General features: G+C 48.0%; 2 protein-coding genes across 3 annotated transcripts in view; both read left to right on the forward strand.

The window, feature by feature from the left end:
* The first annotated feature begins 81 nt into the window (after positions 1 to 81).
* Positions 82 to 19,905, forward strand: LOC127588756 (folliculin-interacting protein 1-like). 2 transcript variants are annotated; one of them, XM_052047607.1, is made up of 18 exons: positions 82 to 277; positions 6,830 to 6,959; positions 8,057 to 8,200; positions 8,268 to 8,368; positions 8,449 to 8,523; positions 8,693 to 8,787; positions 9,559 to 9,642; positions 10,583 to 10,654; positions 11,054 to 11,189; positions 11,279 to 11,480; positions 12,151 to 12,236; positions 14,031 to 14,177; positions 14,593 to 14,762; positions 15,601 to 16,795; positions 17,131 to 17,296; positions 17,476 to 17,676; positions 18,189 to 18,304; positions 18,413 to 19,905. In XM_052047607.1, the coding sequence occupies exons 1-18, from the start codon at positions 186 to 188 to the stop codon at positions 18,489 to 18,491; spliced, it is 3,291 nt and encodes a 1,096-aa protein (XP_051903567.1). In that variant the 5' UTR covers positions 82 to 185; the 3' UTR covers positions 18,492 to 19,905. The 2 variants fall into 2 exon arrangements, with proteins under 2 accessions (XP_051903567.1, XP_051903569.1); XM_052047609.1 differs by lacking the exon at positions 9,559 to 9,642 and having other exon boundaries at positions 83 to 277.
* An 842-nt stretch (positions 19,906 to 20,747) lies between these two features.
* LOC127588754 (rap guanine nucleotide exchange factor 6-like) overlaps positions 20,748 to 23,264 on the forward strand; it is a 45,648-nt gene continuing 43,131 nt past the window's right edge. The window contains exon 1 of the mRNA XM_052047596.1: positions 20,748 to 21,188. Within this exon, the coding sequence (XP_051903556.1) occupies positions 21,114 to 21,188 (75 nt within the window). The 5' untranslated portion in view covers positions 20,748 to 21,113. The remainder of the gene's footprint in view (positions 21,189 to 23,264) is intronic.

Raw genomic sequence — 23,264 nt, forward strand, 5'->3', positions numbered from 1 at the left:
CGCTTGGCCAATCAAAAAAAGGAAGGGGCAGGTTAGTTGCCAAGCGGCTCCCGTGACTAATGCCTGTCATATGACTAAGACACCCATGGAGACAGTTGCAAGGAGAAAGACTCGTTTGTGAATTTGAAAAAAAAAGAACAGGAAAACGGACTCATGTCTTTTCTTCCTCCCTCTTCGTTATAAGAATGCCTCCGACTCTCTTTCAGAAACTTTTCAACAAGAAGAGCGCTTTTTCACCGCCTCCGCAGAGATGTAACAAAGAGGAGCCAGCTTTCAGGTAGCTCATGTGGACGGCTGTGTGCGTAACGAGGGCAGTAACGCCACTTATTCCCTCCCTAACTGTGTAAATGCTATCACGCTGTGTGGTACTCATTTTGACAGGTTGGTTTTGGTTCAACGTCAATAACGTGTGCTAGTAAGTCGGCGACGCGTTTAAGCCTGTTTGGCGGGGTGGGTGGCAGCTAGCTGAGCTAACTCAGACGATATCGTGTTTGATGCCATTCAAGTCTTCCGTAAAATACTCGACGTGAGACCTAAGTTAACTGTTGCTTTCGCCTCAAACACATCCCACTTGAGTGTGTGTGATGCGCGTGGCGCTTTTGTTGTCGTTTCTCACGATGCGCGACGACGTAAACTCGAATGGGTTCAAAGTGCACCTCGTGCTACTGTCTTGGGTGTCGACGTGCGGAACGTGCCCGTCGCGGCTGGCGTGCGTGACGTCATTACGTGTGAAGCGCGGGGCGGCGGTGCACGATGCCACTAAAAAAGGGTACGGGACCGCCGGTTGTCGATGCAGTGTCATGGATGATTTTTAGACTGTGACGTCACATTATTTGTATTCGTCTGGCGCTCACGAGTCGCGTGAGTCACGACAGTAGTTGAGGTTTAATTCTTGAAGCCTGAACACACTTGTAATTGGTTTCTCTGTTGCATATTGTAAGGCAAAAGTCACATAATCAGAATGATCATAATAGGACCTCAAACAGTAAAAAACAATTTACTTCCAAGTTGTATTCGTGTGCGCCCACGGGTCCTGTCTCAGCTAAAATACCAGGGCCGAGTTTCTGTCCAAACCTAACCCTGCGTCTTTTCAATTATTTTTTTTTTGTGCGTCCTGTCATGATAGACCTGTAAAACCTGAGTCGGGGTCTAAATATTTTTACCTTTCCAAAGTTAGTACTGAGGGCTTGCGTTTGGAATCGCAGCAGGTTTTTCGGGCATGGTGAGGCCTCCCGAGATGTAATTCTTTCTACTGTATTTAGCGTCCGACAGTGGTCGCTGCCTCTCGTCCTTTGAACAGTAAACCAACGAAGAAGGACAATTGATGAAGTCGAAGCTGAAAGAGTCAGAGACACTAAATACGGCAGTAACGATAATTTCACGTTGTCCGTCGCATGACACTGACTATTGGCTGCACTCGGGGGTCTAATCTGGTCTTAGATCGTTGCGACTTTTGTCGGCGTTATGCCACGGCAAACTGAGGCCGTCAGACGGCACGTCTTCTCTCGCTCAAGCCCTGCGGAATACCAGCCGGGGCGGTGGCTTGGCCGACCCCTGACTCCTCTCCCGTTTCTCTGATTAAAGCACATGACCCCAGGTGGCATACTACACGGATCGTCCTTTGGATTCTGGTCCGAAATTTGCTCGCTAACTGCTGAGGAACATAAATCACATGAATCGGGGGTCATGCGATTGACATGACTTTTACCCCCCCCCCCCCCAAAAAAAAAACCTCACATCCGATTTATTTATAGCGTCCATTTTTTCTCTTGGAAGTTGGCATGCGAAAAGGCTCCGGTTTCGGAACAGCGTACATACTTGCATAACTCGGCGTGTCATGTGAGGCTTGCATCAATCACAGGCCTGTCAACTGCGGCCTATGTGTGTGTGTATGTGCGCGCGCATGTGTACAAGTCACAACACAAACAGGATATATTTTTGTGTGTGACTATGGAGGCTGTCAAATTGCTTTCAGGGTTATTTAAAGTGGTCATGCTCTGGGTTCTCTGAAGTGCAGGGTCATGATAAGGAGGTATCAAATTGACCAAGGGTTATTTAAAATGGATGCCAAAGTTTCTGCACCGGTTCGGCTTCCTGGCCAACAGCGCCTAAAAAATTAATTCGTTGGAAGAGTGAGACTGTACTCACGATGATAAATGATTGAAACGGCAAAACTTCCCGTTTGGTGTAACAACACAATTTATCGTAAAAGCTGCAAAACGTCAAATAGCAGCATTTGAATTTTCCATTATCGGTGCTATCATTTTTAGCATCTCTGACAGTCCGTGGTTGTCTTTCGGCTTCTCTCTAAAGTAAACAAATATCGAAAGACAACAACGATGAAGAAGCTTCTTAGAGCATTGCATTGAACTGGTTCCCCAACGCTCATGTGATTGCAGGAATGCAGGTGCGCTTCATGGGAAAATGTCTTTCGACTACCGGCAGATATGCAGGTAGTCGGGTGCTCTGCTTTTTTTATCCTCGAGGCAAGTCCGTCTAATAGGGGAGAGTTCGACTCTGCAAGGGCGGGAAGTCCACAGTTGCATCGCAATGGCCTGGGATGAGCAAACTTGAGTGAATAAGGGCCACATTTGTTTTTTTTTTTTAAAGCGGACCCATGTGCCAAGTTCATAAATGAGGCTGAGATGGGTCCGGAGGAATGTCGCAGGAGGTATTTATGTAACCATCCGGGCAGCACAAATGCGCACTCACAAGTGCGGCAGTGGCGGCGGCGTTCGCGTGAAAGCTCTTTGAGGTCAGTTAGCAGGCTGTTGCTGACGTCAGAGCAGTGGAGTCAAGCTGCCAAGTGAGCAGGCCCGGCACTTTCTTGGTCTGCGGATTTTGGAGTCATGGATGTTGCAATACAGGGGTTCTCAATTTTTTTAGGTTTCCCAGAGGAACCCATTACGGTAATTTGTAGAGCTACTTCATAAACCCCAAAACACTCCCCGACGTCCCCCCCGCCCCATCCCCGTTCGTAATGTTCCATTTTTTTCTCTCGGTTACTGTACCTTTAATACAGAACAGCAAAAAAGCCACTTTTTGATGGGCAGCATGAAAGAGGCTGTAAACAAGGGAAAGGGAGGAGGAGAGCCAGTCAGCAGTATGTCGTTACACCGCCGCTCCATGCCTGCCGCTCGCGCTGCAATCACCTGACATGTCTCATGTTGTGTGAATCTAGTCGGCCGTTATTCTTAGAGGCTGAGCGAGCGCAGAGAGGCAGCTTAGAAGGGGGCCAAAGCGCCCGCGGGGAAACACTGGCACAGTCACAACGATGCCCAGGTAGGAGCTGCTAATGGCTGTGATTTGTCTTGACTGTCAGACAGCCTGATTGACATGCTTGGCTCTACCATTTGGCTTGGATGTAGTTCATATCTGTGACGGGGGGGGGGGGGGATTCAATCCATCAAGGTAAAGCAACTACTACTTAGTTGACGGTGGTCCAAATCAAGATTTATTTTTTTTTGAGCCAGCAGAGCAAGTAAGTGACGCTCATGAAGTCATGAGCCACTTTTCTGAATGATTCGCCGCGTTGTGACAGTCACAAGTTCTCCGCCGCATCACCGCTTCCTCACTTTCACACGCTGCCAGTTGTGCTTTTTATGTACTCTGGTGACCCCCGTCTTGTTACTTTGTCACGGGTTGGCTGACGTGACCTTCGGATAAAATGTCAATTGCTTTCGCTCCATATTCCCGTGTCACCCGATTTCCTCACATCTCTTGGAAATCGATTAGTTGGCCAGCCCTGCTTTGTCTACTCCCGTTACTGTTGAGTTAAAAAAAAAATAATTGTTGGCTGTTGTTTAGAGCAGCTGACAGAATGTCTTTGTGTCATCTTTTGGCTCTGTCCTCTCACTGCCATCTTCAAAACAAAGGCGGCAGTCAACTCGCTATCTCCACATTGCGCAGAGAATCTGCCTGAATCTGTAAACAACCACTTGCCAGGATTTAGGAGGAAATCCTATGAAAAAATTATGTTCATACCCCACCAGAAATACAAATGTCGCTATGCTAGCTCATGCGTACCTGTACTTTTTTTTTTTCCTACCTCCAAAATTTGTTTTGTGCCAAGCGCCACTCTTGTTCAAACAGAATGGATTACTTACCAATCTATGTCAAACACGCAAACTGGTGATAAACTCCCCAAAGTAGCATCTGATTTATGATTGCTCTTAGCTAGGATTTGGAACAAGGGAAAGACATTAGGCATTGCGCTAATTAATTCCATTCAGGTAACACTAGTAGCTCAAATTCTGGACAAGGGAGCGATGTTTGACAATCTGCTCCTAGCTAAGATTCAAAACGATGGGATGGTTGTCATGTTTTCCGTGAAGGCTAGCAGCTCACGTTTGGAACTCGCGATTGACATTTAGCATTTTGCTAACATGATGATAACATGATTCCGCTAATGGTAAGTAGAATTTGCCACTAGGGATCGACACAAACGGAAAGCATTCCGCGAAGGCTATTCAACACGCGCGAGCAACTAGAAACTGGAACAAGGCATGGGCATTTGCTCGAATGAATATGGCTTTGGTTAGCTATTGAGTCAAAGTGAAAGTGAACGTTATGTACGTTTGCGGTGACTCGAGCCAAATAAGCGGGGCCAACTTACACAGAGGCATGTGACTTGACTAAAATGCCTGGTGTGTTATCTTACACACAAGAGGTGGATACTGACCTGCGGGCGGGGGCCCGTAACGTGTTATTTGAGCTCATGATGTGTGGGCCAAGTAGGCATTATGTCACACACTTAGCACTCTGAGCGCTTGGATCAGGAGGAGAAATGTATACAAATCTGGACCACCCAGCCCATCTGAAGTTTGCGCCTGCTCAAGAGTGGCCTCCACTGGGTTTGTCTCAACTACCAACGTCTGGTTCTTTTGTGCCTCAGAGTCAACCGCCGAAGTCTACTCGGATTGTTGTCCACCCAAAAGAATCTTTTCCTGGAACGGTCATACTCAAGCTAGCCTCCCAAAGTCTGCCCCAATAAATTTTCCTGTCTCAAAGTCTTCCGATCCCAGAGCGAGTTGCCCGAAGTCTACTGGGCTTGTTACATGCCCAAGAGGTGCCCCGACTGGGTGCACTCATGCTTCCTTCACCCACTCTGTCTCATTCATTCATTCATTCATTCATCTTCCGAGCCGCTTGATCCTCACTAGGGTCGCGGGGGGGGGTGCTGGAGCCTATCCCAGCTGTCTTCGGGCAGCAGGCGGGGGACACCCTGAATTGGTTGCCAGCCAATCACAGGGCACACAGAGACGAACAACCATCCACGCTCACACTCACACCTAGAGTGTTCAATCAGCCTGCTATGCATGTTTTTGGAATGTGGGAGGAAACCGGAGCACCCGGAGAAAACCCACGCAGGCCCGGGGAGAACATGCAAACTCCACACAGGGAAGCCGGAGCTGGAATCGAACCCGGTACCTCTGCACTGTGAAGCCGACGTGCTAACCACTGGACTACCGGGCCGCCCCCACTCTGTCTCATTTCTATTTTTCTAGAGCTTACTTCACCCATTCAAAACTGTGGTTCCGTGTCCTTTGAGCTGTATTAGCTCGTGTGCGGGTGACAATCCTTATAGTGATATAAATCCACGCCCACCCCTCATTCCAAACCCCAGTTCTACTGGTGCGAGCCGAATAGCATTCCCAACACGCCGTCCCCGTTCCCCACAAACACACGGAGAATGTTGTCGTGTCGTTTTGGCCCATGGGGCCCTTGCACCTAATTGAGGTTGTGCTGCCAACTTGTCCCCGTAGCGGTTTAATCCTCCCCGAGTGCAAGCACGCCGCCGTGTTAATGCGGCAGCGTAGCTACTCGGCAAGCCGCTCAGGTTAGAGCTTTGGCCGAGGCACGTCATCACATGACGGCGAGCTCGAGCGTTCTCATCGACTCGCAAGTGGAAGCAAAGGTGAATGAGCACATGATTGGCTTTTGCAGAGAATAAGCACTCAACTCCGCCGCGCGAGGAGGCCTCGGTATGGCCACCGACTTTGTTTTGACAACCTCGAATAAAGATTGCGTGACGTGACCTGTCCTTTCCTCGGCACGTGTTTTGCAGTGGCAGCACTTTGTGTGTTTGGACCCCTCGTTTGAAAGCGTATACTTAATTCTAAATCCTAACCTTTGTTAGAAACCGTCACCAAGGCTTTAAACAAGATCCCCGGGGGGGGGGGGGGGGGGGCTTGGAAACATAATCGCTCACTGGAAACTGTCATTTGAAAGCCTCGCTCTGAAAAGTTTTTGTGTTTTATTTGTGCTCTTTCTGAGTAAATCCGCATAAGAACGCATTGTCTCATCATTTTCAAACGACTACTGCCGACGATTCTCGAGGTTTAACCGCGACAATCCCACACTGTTGATAAAAGCGCTATTTTTATTTTTACGTCGCCTCCCGCTGTCATCTTTACAGCTGCTCCTAAATAACACGCACCGGGAAACACACACACACACACACACACCGAGTTTCCTCAAAAGCACTGGGATTACCCGGACTATGTGGAAGGACAGCCACGCGCCAGACCGATTGTAGCTTGGCATCGTTTGTCTCGAAAGCACACATCCCCATACTTCTCCGGATCAACCCCGGTTGGCGCCAGTCGCCTGGCAAAAGCCCCCCGCACGGGTAAAAACGGCTCCGAGTTTCAATAGTGGAGACTAATATGCCCCATATGTATGCTATCACTTGGGCGGTAGCAGCCGACAAAAATACATTGAAAGAGGACCTCATAAAATAACCAATTGAATCGCAATATTGAAATTTATGTTATTTTTCAAGGTCTTCAAGGCCTACTTAATGAGCGCTCTTTGTCTGTCCATCTAGCTGGCCAGTCCCCCACTTGGAGCCCGGTCACATCCGGCTGATCGTATACCAGGACTGCGAGAGGCGTGGCCGCAACGTCCTCTTTGACTCCAATGCCAAGAAGAGGGGCACGGATGACCCCCACCTTGCCGTGAGTCCTATGATTGGATTTGGTGTGTTTTTTGGCTTGTGGCGGTATCATTTAGTTCTTTTTTTGGCAGGGGGTGGGGGTATTTTTTTTTTGTCATCATGTTGCTGTGGCAGTAATTGGCGAAATGACATGCCACCTTCATTTTGACTTGCCCAATCTACGCATGTGTGACTGGGCGTGTCATGGATTATTATTTTTTTTTTTTTGGGGTGGGGTTGTGTGTAATATTTATAGTCTGCGTGTTGATTTCTATTGTGTGCAAGTGGTCTGTTTTACAGAGTAACTGAATGTAACTGACGCCCTCCTCCGTTGCTAATGCGACCTCGGAATTGCAAAGCTTGCTACAGTAAGGGGGAAAAGGGCAGGGTGAGGGAAGATGAAGGTGGTGAGGGAGCGACGGGGGGAGAGAGAGAGAGAGAGAGAGAGCAGGAGGGGGGGGGTGGTGTTGGTGGCGGCGGCGATGATCGTTGTGCTGCTTTTCTCGCTCGCTCACGAGTTCCCGCAAGAGTCATATGACTGGCTATCACATGCTGCTGGCTTCTGTGTACACAAATCACACACACACACACACACATGCACACACACGCACACGCATTCCTCCCCGAACAAGCAGAGTCAAGAAGCACATGACACACAGGCTGCTTTCAGATAGGCTTTCGACGTGCATCCATGCTGTTTTGACTTGACGCCATTCTTTCTATTTGTTCTGCTGACTTCTATTGTGCAGGGTGGCGGTTCTCATGAACGACTGCCCCCAGAGGCGCTTTCGCCTTAATTCCTCGGCGCAACTCCACAACACGTCCATTGTGCGACAGTGTGCGCCGGAGACTTATTTGACTCTGTTGTTTCTTGTTGTCGTCGATTTCTATCGTGCAATCGCTTTAATTGTGTGACGTGGAAAAAGTGGAGTTTTTTTTTTTTAACTCACTTGCATCTAAAGACACGCACAATATGATATTTTCGCTGATTTGAACTAGCGACATGGCCTCCCAACGTCATATTGCGATGTTTTTAGGGAATGTCACAATATCAAAATAATAACAAATGCAAATTTCGCAGTAATGATCTCACCCGCTGCCCTTATGGTACCGCCACAGAGCACGGAGGGCCAGGTGAAGATGTTCGGCAAATGCTGCCGGCTTCGACCGACGGGGGGCAGCAGCAGCTCCCTGGACAGCTCCTCGTCCTCCTGCGCGTCAGAGACTTCCAGGGAAACCAAAGAGCAGGGACTCCGCTTCCAGGTAGTGCCATTACACTCATTGCCGAAGGAACGCCTCCTCAATCGTTTACACCGGCGTACGTTGATAGGGTTCAAGGTGTTCGTCCGACGTGGTTATGCTGGGGGAAATGATGTTTGGATCGGTGGCCATGAGCTACAAAGGCTCCACGCTGAAAATACACCAGATCAGGTAAGATGAAAGGATGCATTTTTGATGATGAGAGAGTGTGCATCGTTATCTGCCTTACAAGCGTGCCCTCATCACGTCAGGTCGCCGCCTCAGCTGATGCTGAGTAAGGTGTTCACAGCCTGGACGGGAGGCAGTGTGTACGGCAGCCTCAATACGTAAGTACACACACACACACACACACACACAAATGTCCTCACTCTGTTGGTTAAAAACTCATGCCGGTCCTCACAATGTCATGAGTACAAGAACACCTCCCCCAGCGATGTAATAATGATCTAAATCACCGCCCATAGAATCTCTTGATTTTTTTTGCTTCTTTCACAGGTTACAGGACAGTCTGGAGTTCATTACACAGGACAGCAGCAACACCCTGCGGCCCGATCACAACGCTCCTCCAAATAATCTCCTAGGGAACATAGGTAACCATAGCAACAACACACCAACAGCCCTCGCGTGGGCTTCAGGCACCATGAGGCGTGTTCATCTTGAGGAAAATGTGTTTTGGAGGAGGTCCCCCCCCACCCCCCTCCCCTTCTTTTAAATTCAGCCCTGAGGCCAGCTTCACATTGCAACATGAAATTTGGTTGTCATGTCTGTCAGGAGTAGAGCTACAAAAAAAATTCTCTCCTTTTCCGTTCTTTAGAAAGTCTGTTTGACTAAAAACACCGGTTTCTGACCCAAAACATGCTTTTGTGAATTTTGACGATTTTTGTGACACCGCCCAGGCTTGTTGCCAGTCCGATGTAACTCCGCCATCTACTGGGATGTTTTAGTCATTACAGTGGTTTACAGGGCAGCGAATGAGCACTAATGACAGTATGAGGAACAATACTGCGAAGAACTGTTAGCAAATTCTTGTGTGCCCTCCTTCTCTTACTTTTTCCAAATAATTACGAACTAAAACTAATCTACTTGTGCGAATCAAAACTGGGGCCTTACGCGTTGGTTGCGGTTTTCTGTCAGATGGCAGCCTTCCCGCAGGTCTTTGCGCTGTTTTGTTGTTCATGCTCGACTAAAAAGCTCCTTGTTGTAAGGTCTGCTCTGATTGACAGGAGGCCGGCAACTTTCCTCCTCCTATTCATTCACTAACAAGCATTTTAAAATACATTATCTATTTATTTATTTCCTTGTCCGTCTCCCCCTCTCTGTCTGTCTGTCTCTCCTCTCCATCCCGTGTTTGTGCTGCCCAGGATTTTCTCAGCTCTGCAGCCCTCGACGGGCCTTCTCTGAGCAAGGCCCGCTGCGTCTCATCAAAAGCGCGTCTTTCTTTTCAGGTTGGCGCTTACAAAGCAAAAAAAAAAAAAAAACAACACCAAGGCCAGCAGTGAATGCAACTTGCATGTTTTCCCTGCCGCTTCTGTCGTGTTTGCACACTTGATGGCCTTTTTTTTGGGGGGGGGGGGCATATGTGCCTCTCATGAAAGCCTGCATGTGTTCTATCGCCACTGGGATGGACACAAGTGTGCATGGGTGTGTAATGGGGGTGAGAGGCAGCCTTTTGCTAACTGGCACGCTTGCACTAACCAGATGATTATGTGACTTTTTCTTGGTTGGGGTGGGGCGAAATTATTTTCTCTTCACTCGCCTGGAGCGCGAGCAATGCTTTGCGTACACGTTACAATTAGATTACATACGCCAAGCAACACACTGCTGTGCTTGTTCTTGTTGCGCGGTGTGAAATGCTTGATGATGGCAAGTCGTCGATATGATTCCATTCCAAGATCACGTAGCGCCGGCTTTTTGCTGGTTGCGTCATCAGTCCCATTTCTGGATGATACGAGGCGGGAAGTGCACTTTTTTTTCCTTCTCCTTTATTGCATGTACTATGTGTGGAGTGTTGCATGATGCGTTGCCGTGGAAGTGATGACGCGGGTCCAGATTGTACAAGGCTGGATTGTACACCGCATGGCCAGAGAGCAGTTTCAGTAACGTAGCGTATTGAATATGTTCAGAACTTGCTAAATTAATAGACATATTTAGAGCCTCGTATATATTTAAATTTGGCATGAGGGGCGGAGGGGATTTGGTCAATCCTGTGGTTGAAATCCAGCCTTTGAAACTACTATTGAAGATGGCCTCTCCGATTGTTTCTATTCTAATAGCCACCATTTTGAATTTTGTGTGGATTTATGATATTTTTGTGCCCCCCCCCCCTCCTCTGTTTTCTCCCTCACTCTCGAACCGTCCTCTCCTCTCCGCTCCTCCTCTCGCCAGGCCACAGTCACCCCATGGATATGCCGGGCCGAGGGCTGTACGACGAACGGGACAGCGGCATCGCCCGATCGGGTACGTTCGCCGGGCGAAAAGAGGGCTGTAGGTCAAGAACGGTTACACAAACGTGACTATCTTTGGTCCGGCCGTGCCTAAGCTGTTAAATCGCTTACACTGTTGGCAAACACTCGTCTGTAAAGCGTTTTGTTTGGGTGGCACTGTGTGTGTGTGTGTGTGTGTGTGTGGGGGGCTTTTATTTATTTATTTATGTTTTTATGATTTTATGTCCTGTTTTTATATAATCTCTCGTTTACTAATTTTTACATTGTATTTTCTTATTGTCTGTACAGTGTCCTTGGGTAGCATGAAAGGCGCTTTTAAATAAAATGCATTATTATTATAATTATTATTATTATTATTTATTTTTCGGCTCATTAAGAAACTCAATGTATTTTTCTTCTTTTCTTCCTATAGCATCTCTGAGCAGTCTCTTGATCACGCCCTTCCCGTCGCCGAGCTCGTCCCTGACCAGTAGTTGCGCGTCCAGCTACCAGCGGCGGTGGCGGCGGAGTCAGACCACCAGCCTGGAGAACGGCGTCTTCCCGCGCTGGTGAGACCCGTTGAATGAATGAAACCATTGTGAAATGGCATGGACGTTTGGAGTGGGGAATTTCCAAATCATCCCGTGGTGCCCGCCAGGTCGGTGGAGGAGAGCTTCAACATGTCGGACGACAGCGGCGGGCAGAGCCTGGGGGTGGCCCGCAAGAAGAAAATAGCCATCGGCGTCATCTTCACGCTGTCGCCCAACACTGAGGAGAACAGCCGCTTTCAGGACTTCTTCTTCTCACACTTTCCGCTCTTTGAGAGCCACATGAACAAGCTCAAGGGTGCCATTGAACAGGTGAATACCATTTTTCTTTTTTTTTTTCCCCCCTACTCAAAAATTTTTCTTTTTGGAATACATAATCGGGCATCGTGAGCAGTTACAAAACTCTGGCCTCATCTTGCACGACGAATGAAGCAAAAGTCGGAGGCTAATAAATAATAAATAAATTTTTTAAGAATTATAAATAAATAAATAAATAATGCCCTGCGATTGGCTGGCAACCGATTCAGGGTGTCCCCCGCCTACTGCCCGGAGACAGCTGGGATAGGCTCCAGCACCCCCCGCGACCCTCGTGAGGATCAAGCGGTTAGGAAGATGAATGAATGAATGAAAAAAAAAATAACAAACGACAACAATGACACCTCTTGGAGGAAAAAAAAAAAAGGAGCAAAAAGCAATGACGAAAGACCGCGGCCGACTTAATTCGGCCATAGTGATGAGTGCGTCCAGCTGTACCTAATGTTGTGTCCCGCGCCATTGAAATAAAAGCGTCAGCTGTCCTATTGCAGTGATTGACGTTCGGCCGTAACTCACGAATGTCGTTTACTTGACGGCGTCACATTCCCGCAGCACTTTCGCTCAGCATTGTGCTCACATCACATTCCTCCCATCCCCACCGTCTCATAAATTCCAAAGTGTCATGTTTCTAAAATTGTGTGTGTGTGTTATGTCACCCTCTCCCAAGGCCATGAAGATGAGCCGGCGGTCAGCTGATCCCAGCCAGAGGGCCTTGGCCTACAGCCGCATGGTGGACGGGCTCAACGAATTCAGGTTAGCGCTCGTCAGTCGTCTGGCTGCGTTTTTTTTGTTTTTTTTTGGGGTGGGGTCTGTGGGTTTCAAATATCTCAATTGATGTGCGCTGCTTGCAGTAACAATGTCAGTGCAAACAAAGTGAAGACAGTTTCCAAAAAGCACAGTCAATGTTGCCATCTTAGCATCGCTCCCAAACCCTCTAAAGACTATTAAAAAAAAAAGAAAAAGGTAAAGAAAAAGGAACTAGCGACTTCACTTCCTGTTAAGAAACAAACTTGAGCGGGATCCTTTTTTTTTACTGCCCAATTATGTTGCCCAATTATACGTCACCTCATGATAGAAACGTTTTACTCACGGCGGATAACAAGTTTGTTTGTAAATTCAGAAATAATTTTTAAAAAGTCCGATCCAAATATTGATTTACTTATTTGTTTGCTCGTTTTACAACGGGTCAAAATGACAGGAGCCATAAAGTGGACCTAGTCTGCGTGCTTGTGCCGAAAATACTTTGACTCTCTACGCACACGTGTTGTCCGATTTCTTTTCCGACGACAGTATTCAGTTTGTCCTGCAACAAAGCAAAAGTGCTATTGTGAACCTAATCTGGATGTGAGTGTCTGTGCCACTCACATTCTTTACAGGAGAACATCCGGGAGGGTGGGGGCTAAATTGGACCTCATCAGTTTTTTTTTTTCCACATGGGGACATCGGGTCAGTTTGACCTGCAAAATAACAGGCCTGCTAAAGTGGGCCTAATCTGTATCTGAGTGTCTGTACCACACACACTGTCACCTTTTTTTTTCTTTGCACTGGGACAATGGGTCAATTTGACCCGCAGTGAAAGAGGGGGGGGGGGTTACATTGGACCAAGTCTGATAAATGCTTTGACTTGGCATGCATGCACACAACCCCCCCTTGTTATGTCACCTTTGTACCATGGGTCAATTTGACCCGCAACATAACAGGAGAGTTAAAGTGGACCTTGTCTAGCCACACACACACAGGCAGCACGTCTTGAGGTCCCCTGCGTGTTGTAGTCATATGTCCGATGGCAACCGGCCCACCTGAGTGGCAACCCTATCATCTAGCGCACCCCTCACCGCGCTCGACCTCCAAATAGTAGAGTGGGGCCCAAAGAAAATACCTGCGCAATCTCACCTTCAGGCCGGGGGCTAAATTTAAGCACGCCGGCCTTTGCCTTTTTTTTTTTTTTTAACTGTGTGCCTTTGACCTCATGGAACATGACAAAAGCGCACCACACGCCTCAAGCCTCGCATGCCCACGCCGCTGTGACGCGGGTACGCGCGCGCACGCCGACGCATGCTGACAAAGATAAGCCGTGCCCTTGGCAAAAGCGCAAAAGGCGGCTATGTCGGGTGAGAAAAATGTTTTTTTAAAGGCGGGTTGAAAGTTATTTTGGTTGCAGACATTGGTTTTAATGACTTGCAAATACAGGGTGCGTTTTCTGCATTTCCACAATACATTTTCGGTTCCGAGTTCCACCGAAGGTTCCAGGACTAAAGTACTACGCCATAGCGTGATCTTCTATCCGCTTTAAATCAACCTCGAACAGTCGGTGGTTCTTGGGCACCTCTGTGTTTCCCAGCTTGACATTCCTCAGGACCGCAGAGATTCCCAGCATCGCGTCGCAACCCTGGCGTCCGGCCGAGACGTGCCTGACCCCCCCCCCACCCCCGGAAACTCCCGGCCTTCTTGCAGCGGGGCGAGTCGGACGGGGGTCTCCACGGCGAGATCTTGTTCTCAGACAATGACACATCTGTTCTCATCCCCCACCCCCCCCACCCCCTCCAGGATGACCATATGCGACCTGTACAGCATGCCCCGCGTGGCCGAGCCCGTGTGGCTGACCATGATGTCGGGCGCGTCGGAGAAGAACCACCTGTGCAGCCTCTTCATGCGAGAGTTCTCGATGCTGATGGAGCAGGCCTCCAAGAACCAGTTGAGTGGCGCGCTTGATTTTTAACACTCGCAAATGACGGCGTTCAAAATTCGCGACAAATGTTTTTGATATAAATTTTAATCCCTGAATGAAAATTCAAAGACCCCCACCCGCCCCCTCCTTCAAATTTGATGTTTACAAAACAATTACATGATCTTCTTCCTCACATTTCCGTTAACTCGTGCGGTATGTGACCAGCTGACCAACGTGTCAAAGTGGAGTCATGGGACAGGAAGGGAAGTAGACGCTTGTTTGGAAACGAGAAGTAAATCATGCCGTAAGAATGTGTGCGTGCGGGCGCACATACTTTTAGTCACTATCCGCTTTCGACCTTTTCAACTTGCGATCAAGCCCTCCTCGGGAACCCGTTGGCTTCCCTGTCTGCTCACCCGTCCCGTCTCGCGACGTTGGCAGGTTCCTCCCGGCGTTGCTGACGGCCATCTTGACCAACCACTTGGCTTGGGTGCCCACGGTTATGCCCAACGGCCAGCCGCCCATCAAGATCTTCCTAGAGAAGCACTCGTCGCCCAGCGTGGACATGCTGTCCAAAACGCACCCCTACAACCCGCTGTGGGCGCAGCTCGGTAAGAGACGGACGGGGACGATTTGTCAGAATGTATCAATGTCATAAAACTACGAGAGTGTCACGCTGAAGCCAACACACGTCCGCATTGTCCGCGCTCGGTGCCCCCAATGCAAGTAGACTGTATTGAACAACAAATACATTAATTGTGGCCCGGTAGTCCAGTGGTTAGCACGTCGGCTTCACAGTGCAGAGGTACCGGGTTCGATTCCAGCTCCGGCCTCCCTGTGTGGAGTTTGCATGTTCTCCCCGGGCCTGCGTGGGTTTTTTCCGGGTGCTCCGGTTTCCTCCCACATTCCAAAAAACATGCGTGGCAGGCTGATTGAACACTCTAAATTATCCCTGGTTGTGAGTGTGAGTGCGAATGGTTGTTCGTTTCTGTGTGCCCTGCGATTGGCTGGCAACCGATTCAGGGTGTCCCCCGCCTACTGCCCGAAGACAGCTCGGATAGGCTCCAGCACCCCCCGCGACCCTAGTGAGGATCAAGCGGCTCGGAAGATGAATGAATGAATGAATGAATGTTTTTACAAAATGTCGTGAATTTCTCGTTAAAACAAAATGGCTATTAATTTTGTTCAAAAGCGTGGCTAATTACACTCCAAAATGTGGCTTTTGTTGTTAATGTAGTATTATTGGTAATTAAGAAGAAAAAAAAAAGATGCCTGTCATGCTGCATGTTGGGTGTGTTCTGCAAGGAGATTGATGGGGACACCTAGTGGATAGGCGCAAGAACTGCAGTCCATTCACACACACACACAAAAAGTGACGTTGAAATAGTTTTGTGCTGTGCGCAACTGAAGAAAAGAAGCTGAAAAGCGTGCCACATCGTGTGTTGTCAGGTGACCTGTACGGCGCCATCGGCTCTCCGGTGCGCCTGGCCCGCACGGTGGCGGTGGGCCGGCGTCAGGAGCTGGTGCAGCGCCTCCTTTACGTGCTGACGTACTTCATCCGCTGCTCGGAACTGCTGGAGACGCGCATGCTGGACAACGTCGAGGACGAGGCCATCGTCATGCCCGGCTCGCTCATCACCACCTCGCTGCGCAAGGGCGAGGTGGAGGAGTCGGACTACGTGCTGGTGACCGTTCACAAGTCCGCCGGCGACTACTTGGCGGAGAAGGAGGACGAGGGCGAGGACGACGGCAGGGACCGCAGCCAAGCGATTGGGACTCTCCGGGACGACGGTTGCCGGACTTCGGCGGAACCCGAGGGGCCTCACAGGGAGTCCCGCAGCCCGCTGACCGTTGAAGCCCGGTTGGAGACGGTGCAGCCCGTGGGCTCGTGCTCCCCGAGGGAACGTGGAGCGGACGAGGGCTCGGGGAGGGACCCTGTCGGAGACCCCCCGCTAGGTTTCCCCCCGGAGAAGAAACCTCCGGATAAGAACACCGCCCCCGGAACCACCATGTCGGCCCCCATGTCGCTCATCGTGACGGAGGAGCCGCCCACCAAGGTCACCTTCCTCATAGGAGACTCCATGTCGCCCGAGTCGGACACCGAGAGCCGGCGGAGGAAGGTGGAGGAGGACATGAATAAGCACAGAAAGCTCCACCATCTTCAGCCGCAGGACCCCCCGCCTTTTGCGCGGGTGTCCAGCAAACTTCCCCAGTGGAACCCCGACGCTCCGGATTACAGCCAGTTCGACGAGTACTTCTGTCCAGAGAACCCGGTGGAGACGAGGACAATAGACGACGTGGCCAAACGGGAGGAGGCCGCCGGCACTGTGGCCGGCCTTCGCAAAGACCTCCTGGACCCCTCGGGGGCAGGCCGCGGCGTTCGGGACGGCGCGGAGAACGCGAGCGACTCGGCGGACGAGCAGAGGAGGTGCAGGTGCGCCTCGACGGACTCGTGTGACAAGGGACTCGTCCTGTCCGTGCCCGTCCTCCACTGGGGCGGCGGCGGCGAGGACCAAAAGTGCAAGGTGGCGCCCCTCAACGACTGGGAGATCCCGCGCAACGAGAGCTCGGACAGCGCCCTGGGCGACAGCGAGAGCGAGGAGACGGAGGACTGGCAGGAGGAGGTGATGGTTCCCTTCCCAAGGTGAAGTACCTCTTTTATATTTATTTACATTTTTTTTTCTTCGCAATTCTAAGCTAACACGTGGATGTAAACGTGATCCCGTGGGTCGCATTTAAATTGTTTGCGTGTATAGCGATATACACATTGACAATCAATACGTATTTATTTTGTCATACCGTGGGCCTTATTTATGTATTTATTTAAACTCGAAAGCGTCTCTTGCTTTTGGCTGCAAACCGATTTGACCCGAATGACTGGTTTTCTCCACCATGTACTGGCATGGGATCATTTCCATTGCTCAAATTCCACATCAATGATCCAAAATCCAAACTGAAAAGATCTGTTTGTACCGGCAGCTCCAAGCTGGTGGAGAACTACTCCAAGCCAACCATCGCCAACTTTGGCCGCTCCCTTTTCGGCGGCTACTGCCCCACCTACGTGCCGGACTTTGTACTGCACGGGATGCCCAGCGACGACAAGCTACGGCAGAGCCTCTTGGCCGAACTCACGCACGCCGTCCAGGTAAAGAGAATACCTTTTACTACCTCAAAATGGGCTCCGCGAACGGTTTGAATTCCTATCGCATTTAGGTGTACATGTGGTATTTGTTTATTTCGCCCATCCCTTGTACCCCAAATGTGTAGAGTTGAACCCCTTCAGGAAAGAAGCGGTCGAATGATATTCGGTGTTTTTGTACGCAGCATCCGGTGTTGGACGAGCCCATCGCCGAGGCCGTTTGCATCGTGGCCGACACGGACAAGTGGACGGTGCAGGTGGCCAGCAGTCAGAGAAGAGCCACCGACGTGGGCAAGCTGGGCAAGGAGGTGCTGGTGTCCAGCCTGGTGTCGGGACTGCTGCACTCCACGCAGCAGCTCTACAAGCTCAACATGTCCCCCAACTTTGTACGCAGCGCACGCACGCACACATCAAATGAACGTAGACACCAGCTCCCAATTTCCATATTTGTTCCATTTTTGGAATTTTGTCCAAATTGAAATCTCGAGGCGGGAACACGAGATTTGTGGAAGGAATGAAGCAAACGTTGTCTTTTGTGAGACTTCAGATAGTCTTACGAAACTTCAGCAAATCTCGTGTGACATGAGAAAATGTTTCAGGGCTGTGCAAGGATTTTAGGAAAGTAGCTCGTGAAACTTCAGAAAAGTGCAAAGAGCGAGACTTCAGAGAATCTCTGCAGATTTCAGGAAAAAAAAAAACTACAATTTTTTTTTAGCACGAGTCTTCAAAAATGTTGAGCTTCAAGAAAATCTTGGAGACTTTAGCCAATCTGAGACGACGGGAATTGGAGAATTTAGAAAACCTTGATATTGCAGAAAAACTAGCAAAACTCACCACTAATCGATATTGAGTCTCGATTTTGACGGCCCACATCGTGACGGCTCTCCTTCATCCTCAGTGCATCATGCACCTGGAGGACCGCCTGCAGGAGATCTACTTCAAGAGCAAGATGCTGGCGGAGTACCTGAAGGGTCAGAAGAGAGTCCACGTCAAAGAACTGGGCATGGTCTTAGGGTGAGCACCCATTATATATATCATTATTGTTGCTGTTATTGTTTTCATGCGATGGGGACTGGTGTATTTTTGGATCAGATGATGTGTGATGCCATTTGCTTATTTCAGAATCGAATCGAGTGACCTCCCGCTTCTTGCCGCCGTGGCCAGCACGCACTCGCCCTACGTGGCCCAGATATTGCTGTGAGGAGGAGGGAACGCGTCCCAGATTCCTTTTTCCTCGTTTTTTCTTTTGTGGACCTCAGTTTGCTGCTGACAGGTGCAGTACTCCCAACGCACCACAGGAGGGTGCAGTTGGGTAAGAAAGGAAGAGCCTCTTGTTTGAATGTTGTAGTTTTTTGTTTTGTTTTGTTTTGTTTTGTTTTCACACACCAAGCCAAAGACTTCACTTCGAAAGGAGTGTTAGGACCACACTGAAAAGAAGCGAAATAATACAACTCAAGAGTGAAATCAGAATCTAATGAGAACTAAGACATCTATTTTGATGACAAATAAGATGCATATTTTCAGGGGGGTTGAAAAATCGTCATCTTACAAAGAATATTAACCTACTGATTGTATAAAAAGGAGACTTTCCCTCCTTAAATTTCCACTTCATTCTTGTGAGATTAGTTTTTTTTCCTCCTCTAAAATAGAACAATAGTCAAATGTACGTTATTTTTTTAAAATATGAAACTTTTTCACACACACAAAAATCTCAAATTTACAACTTTATTATTAATTAGGAACTTTATTTTTCTTGAAAATATCATGTTTTAACTTGTCGGATTGAGACTTGGCCGTTTCATTTCGAAAAAAATATTCTTTTCACTGTTGGCCTTCACATTCCTTGGTACTTGATTTTTAACTTTTAATGCCGAGAAAGATGCTTTGAGGTATTTTCTATTCAATTTTGTGCTTTTTCTGTACAATCTCAAAACAAGCCAGCCGTGCTCAAATCTTTCTAAAAAAGAATGCCATTTTTCTTTTTTTACAAGCCAAACTTGCCCCAACTATTCTTACTCAAATATGTACCAAGAGAAACCGGTTCCGAAAATTTCCAAACGCTACCTCTGATCTTATGCACGATTCACAAAAGTACCCTGAGGTCATGTATTGAAAAAAACCCATCCAAAACCCTGAAGTCAACATGTGACTACCCCCCCCCCCCCCCCCACCATTCCCTACTCCCCACTCTCCGTGCCAAGGAATCAGCACTGTGTCTATTTTACAACCAAAACATAAAATGCTGAATATTGTCACCCTTTTCTACCATGTTCACGGTGAGGAGTAACTGCGAGAAAATGTAGGAAAATTCACAAAGGGTTGTTTTTCTTTTTCTTATTCTTGTTTTTTTCTTTTTTTAACAGCGCATTCATTCTTTTTGTCTTAAGGGGAAATGAGGATGTCATCGCAGGCTTCCAAACAGCCGCTAACGTTGTTTAGCGCTTGTTGTTCGTGTGTTAAAAGCGTCCTTTGTATATGATTAAGTTATTTTTGTGGACTGTACAATTCATTTCCATGTATTTATACCTTTTCAACAATTGTCTCCTTGGAAATGTATCCTTTTCCCAATTTTATGGGAATGTTGTGCAATAAAGATGCAGACATTTGGACATAAAGGGGTCACTTGTTTTTTCCCCAGATCATTTTTGCAATGAAATCTATTACTGCACAATTATTTGTGATATTAAAAAAAAGGCACGACCAGTAGTCGTAAGTTGTACATACTGTACTTTGTATTTCATGAAAATGACTTGAGATATATTTTTACATCCACTTACGTTGATTATTATTTCATATTAAACGTTGTCGTATGTTGCTCTTTCAGAGATTATATTTCAAAACGTCTGTTTTGATGCTAAAATATTGTACTTGTTATTTCAATGGTGTGAACAGCAAATTATTCATGTTAAAATTCTACATTTTGAAACATCAATAAAAACGACACGACGTGAACCTTGAAACCTCCCGTCGATGCCGACCCCTCGTGCCGCCTCCTTGCGGTAGAAAAAGTCGAGCAAAGCCATCGCGCTCGCCCCAGTTATGCAATATGACGAGCGCAACAATGAGCGTTTAAGAAAGTGACTTAAAACACGCACTTGTTCTTGTCATGACACCATTAAATAATATGGTGTGTTGACCAGTGAATACAAGATAAAGTCCGTGTAATTTATGAACACCGTGACTTTTATTACGGTAGTCAGATTTCGCTACACTTCACAGCTACTGAAAGTGTCAGCAGTCGGCGATGCCTTCACGGACTACATAAAAGTGCGTGACTATCGGTTACCAAAGTACAACGCGGTTATTTATATTTCAAATAGTTAAAATGAGGTTAAACTTGTTTTCATACGTATGTTTTACATCCGAAGGAATTGAGTACGTCGTAAGTTATGTCCATTTTCCGTGCGTCGTCACTCGATTCCTTCGTTTCCGAGTGTACCCGAACGCAGCGCCACTTTACTGGCAAACAGATGTATGTCGTCAACTCGCCACATTCGCTCGTTTCTCTGGGAGGAGGGCACCAAAACCTCCACCGTTCGGATGGAACTCGCGGTGGCGGCGGTCGAGATGGACGTAGAGAACCCATGACGACCCGGATACAACTTTGTGGCACTTTTAACTGCTTTACGACGCTCTTTTCAGAAGTCTTTTGAGTTTTTGGCGTGATTTCCCTGCCCGGCTGCAGGGGCGGTAGCTGAAAAAGCCCACCGTCAATGCGCACCCCGGCGAGGACGAGCTCCAACGCGGAGAATAAGATTGCATCCAAAGTTTAAAGACATACTAAAGAGGAAGGAAAAGTCCCTCCTAGTTGGAATTCGACGTTATGAAAATGACCGGAGCCATGGAAAGTTCTTTCAAGCTGGCGCTGAGGAAGCCGCCCGCCTTGCGGACGGCAGAGGTAAGTGAAGCCATCGCATTGTAAATTAGCACATCGCCTTTTTTTCCCTTCCCTCAGTTAGCTCACAACTTCAAAGCTAATACCTTGTTTAGTCAACCGACTGCGTTATTAAACCGCAATAATATGCTATTTAATCCTGACTTGAGTGGAGTTAAAGGGTTTAGACTACAAAACGAGCGTGTAGTAACAACTACTTTGTGACGGGTAGCCACGCTGAGACAAACTGAGGGACGTTACGTTTTCTACGGCAAAGTAGACACAAACGAGGGGTAGTTCCGCTATGATTTCGGACCGTCACTCAAGGCCACGCTTGTTTCTAAACGTATCGTACCACAGCTGTGTTGTGGATGCCGTGATTTCAGACTACTTGTGAATACAACTCCTGAGCACTGAATATAACAATGATAATAATGAGTGAGGAAAGCTATGGCGTCATAATGTCCCTTAAGGGTATACTGAAAGCTGTGATGTCAGACGGCCCTTGACATTCACTGTAAATGGACGTCAGTTTATTGTACGACACCTGGCAATAGGTAAATAGTCTTATTATTTCAGACCGTCCCTGAAGGCAACACCTGGTAACACGAAGTAGTATGTCATAGGTGTAGTTCCTCATCCTGTCTCAAGCAGCCCAAATTCTAAATTCTAAATAACCGGAATAAAAAAGCTCCAATTGAGGCAATATTTCTCATCCACTGTCGAGGGGCCTAATTCTTCATTTCAAAATTGCATATGCTAGTGAAAGAACCTAAACCCAAAAGATTTTGAACATTTCCCATAACTTAGAACACAGTGTCAAACTCAAGGCCTGGGGGCCACATCTGGCCCCCCACATAATTTTATGTGGCCCGTGAAAACCTATCAAGCATGTCAACTTGCATGATGCTTCCTAGAACCAAAATTTTATAATGATCATATGTAATAAATGAGAGCTGTTGTCAGCATTTTCTTGTTTCCAAACCCCTCATTACAGTCACTTAAATAGTTGAAGAAATGATTATTATTGTCTTTCTTTATATGGTTTCACAGTCATAATGGCATCTCCAAGGGAAATGGCAACTACAACCACTCTTGGTCAGCCACAATTCGAAAGCTTTAAGAGATCATTGTTTCAAAGCAAGATTACAATAGATTTTGAATCATCTGCAATCAGCGACAGTCCCGGTCTGGGTCCCATGACGACGACAACGATGACAAGTGTGCTCTGTGGCGCTTTCAGACATCCCCTTGGTAGAAAGGCAGAGGTCGTGGTGCAAGCGTTTTTTTTTCTTCCTTTTTTTAGCACCTCCATCTTTTCATAAAGGGCCTCTTTTGACGCCTCTTGATCCCCTGTTTGTTTGCGTCCGCGCGCCGGCCAGAAAGCCGCTTTTCACGTCGTCCATAGAGCGCTTTTGTACATGCGCGAGCAAACCATAACAAACGCACTCACTCCTCCAATGAGCGTCAAAAAAAGCTGATTCGGTCGTTCTCCTCCGGTCCATTGCTTAAATTCTAAGAACAAATAACCTTGCAGAAAGTGTGATTTCAAAAAAAAATCTGTACATTTCTTGACCGCTCTCAATCACTTAGAATTGAAAATATTCCAACTTTTTTATTTTCTTTTTTTTTTAAACAGGGTCGCGGTAGGCTGGGCTCAATGAGCACATCGTTCCGTGATCCTCGTCCGCTCTCGCTTAGTCACAATTCAAAGTTGACAATGTACTTCCACCACAAAATGACTCTTGACGTCTCTGTCATTGACATGTTTCCCGCCCCCCGCCCCCTTTTTTTAAATTCCGTAAGTGTTGGAGCAGCTTTTCCGATAAGCAAACCTGTTTTGAAGCGTCTGCTCCATGCCGCGGTTGCCTGCCGGCTATTGTTTGAAAGTAAACACGCCGCCACTTCCTGTGGGCACCCGCTCTCTGGCCGCCGTGCTGTCGCTGGCCCGCATCTTAGCTGGCGCATGCGTGTGCTAACAACACGCTGAGTGCGTGTTTAAAGGAGAAAAAAAAGGGCCAGGACATTCCATGAAGCCGAGCAGGCATGAACAGGCACACAGCTCTCAGAGAGGAATGCGCATGGAGGCTACAGGTGGAC

This window comes from Hippocampus zosterae, chromosome 16 (assembly GCF_025434085.1).
Source record: "Hippocampus zosterae strain Florida chromosome 16, ASM2543408v3, whole genome shotgun sequence".
In the NCBI taxonomy this organism is placed as follows: Eukaryota; Metazoa; Chordata; class Actinopteri; order Syngnathiformes; family Syngnathidae; genus Hippocampus; species Hippocampus zosterae.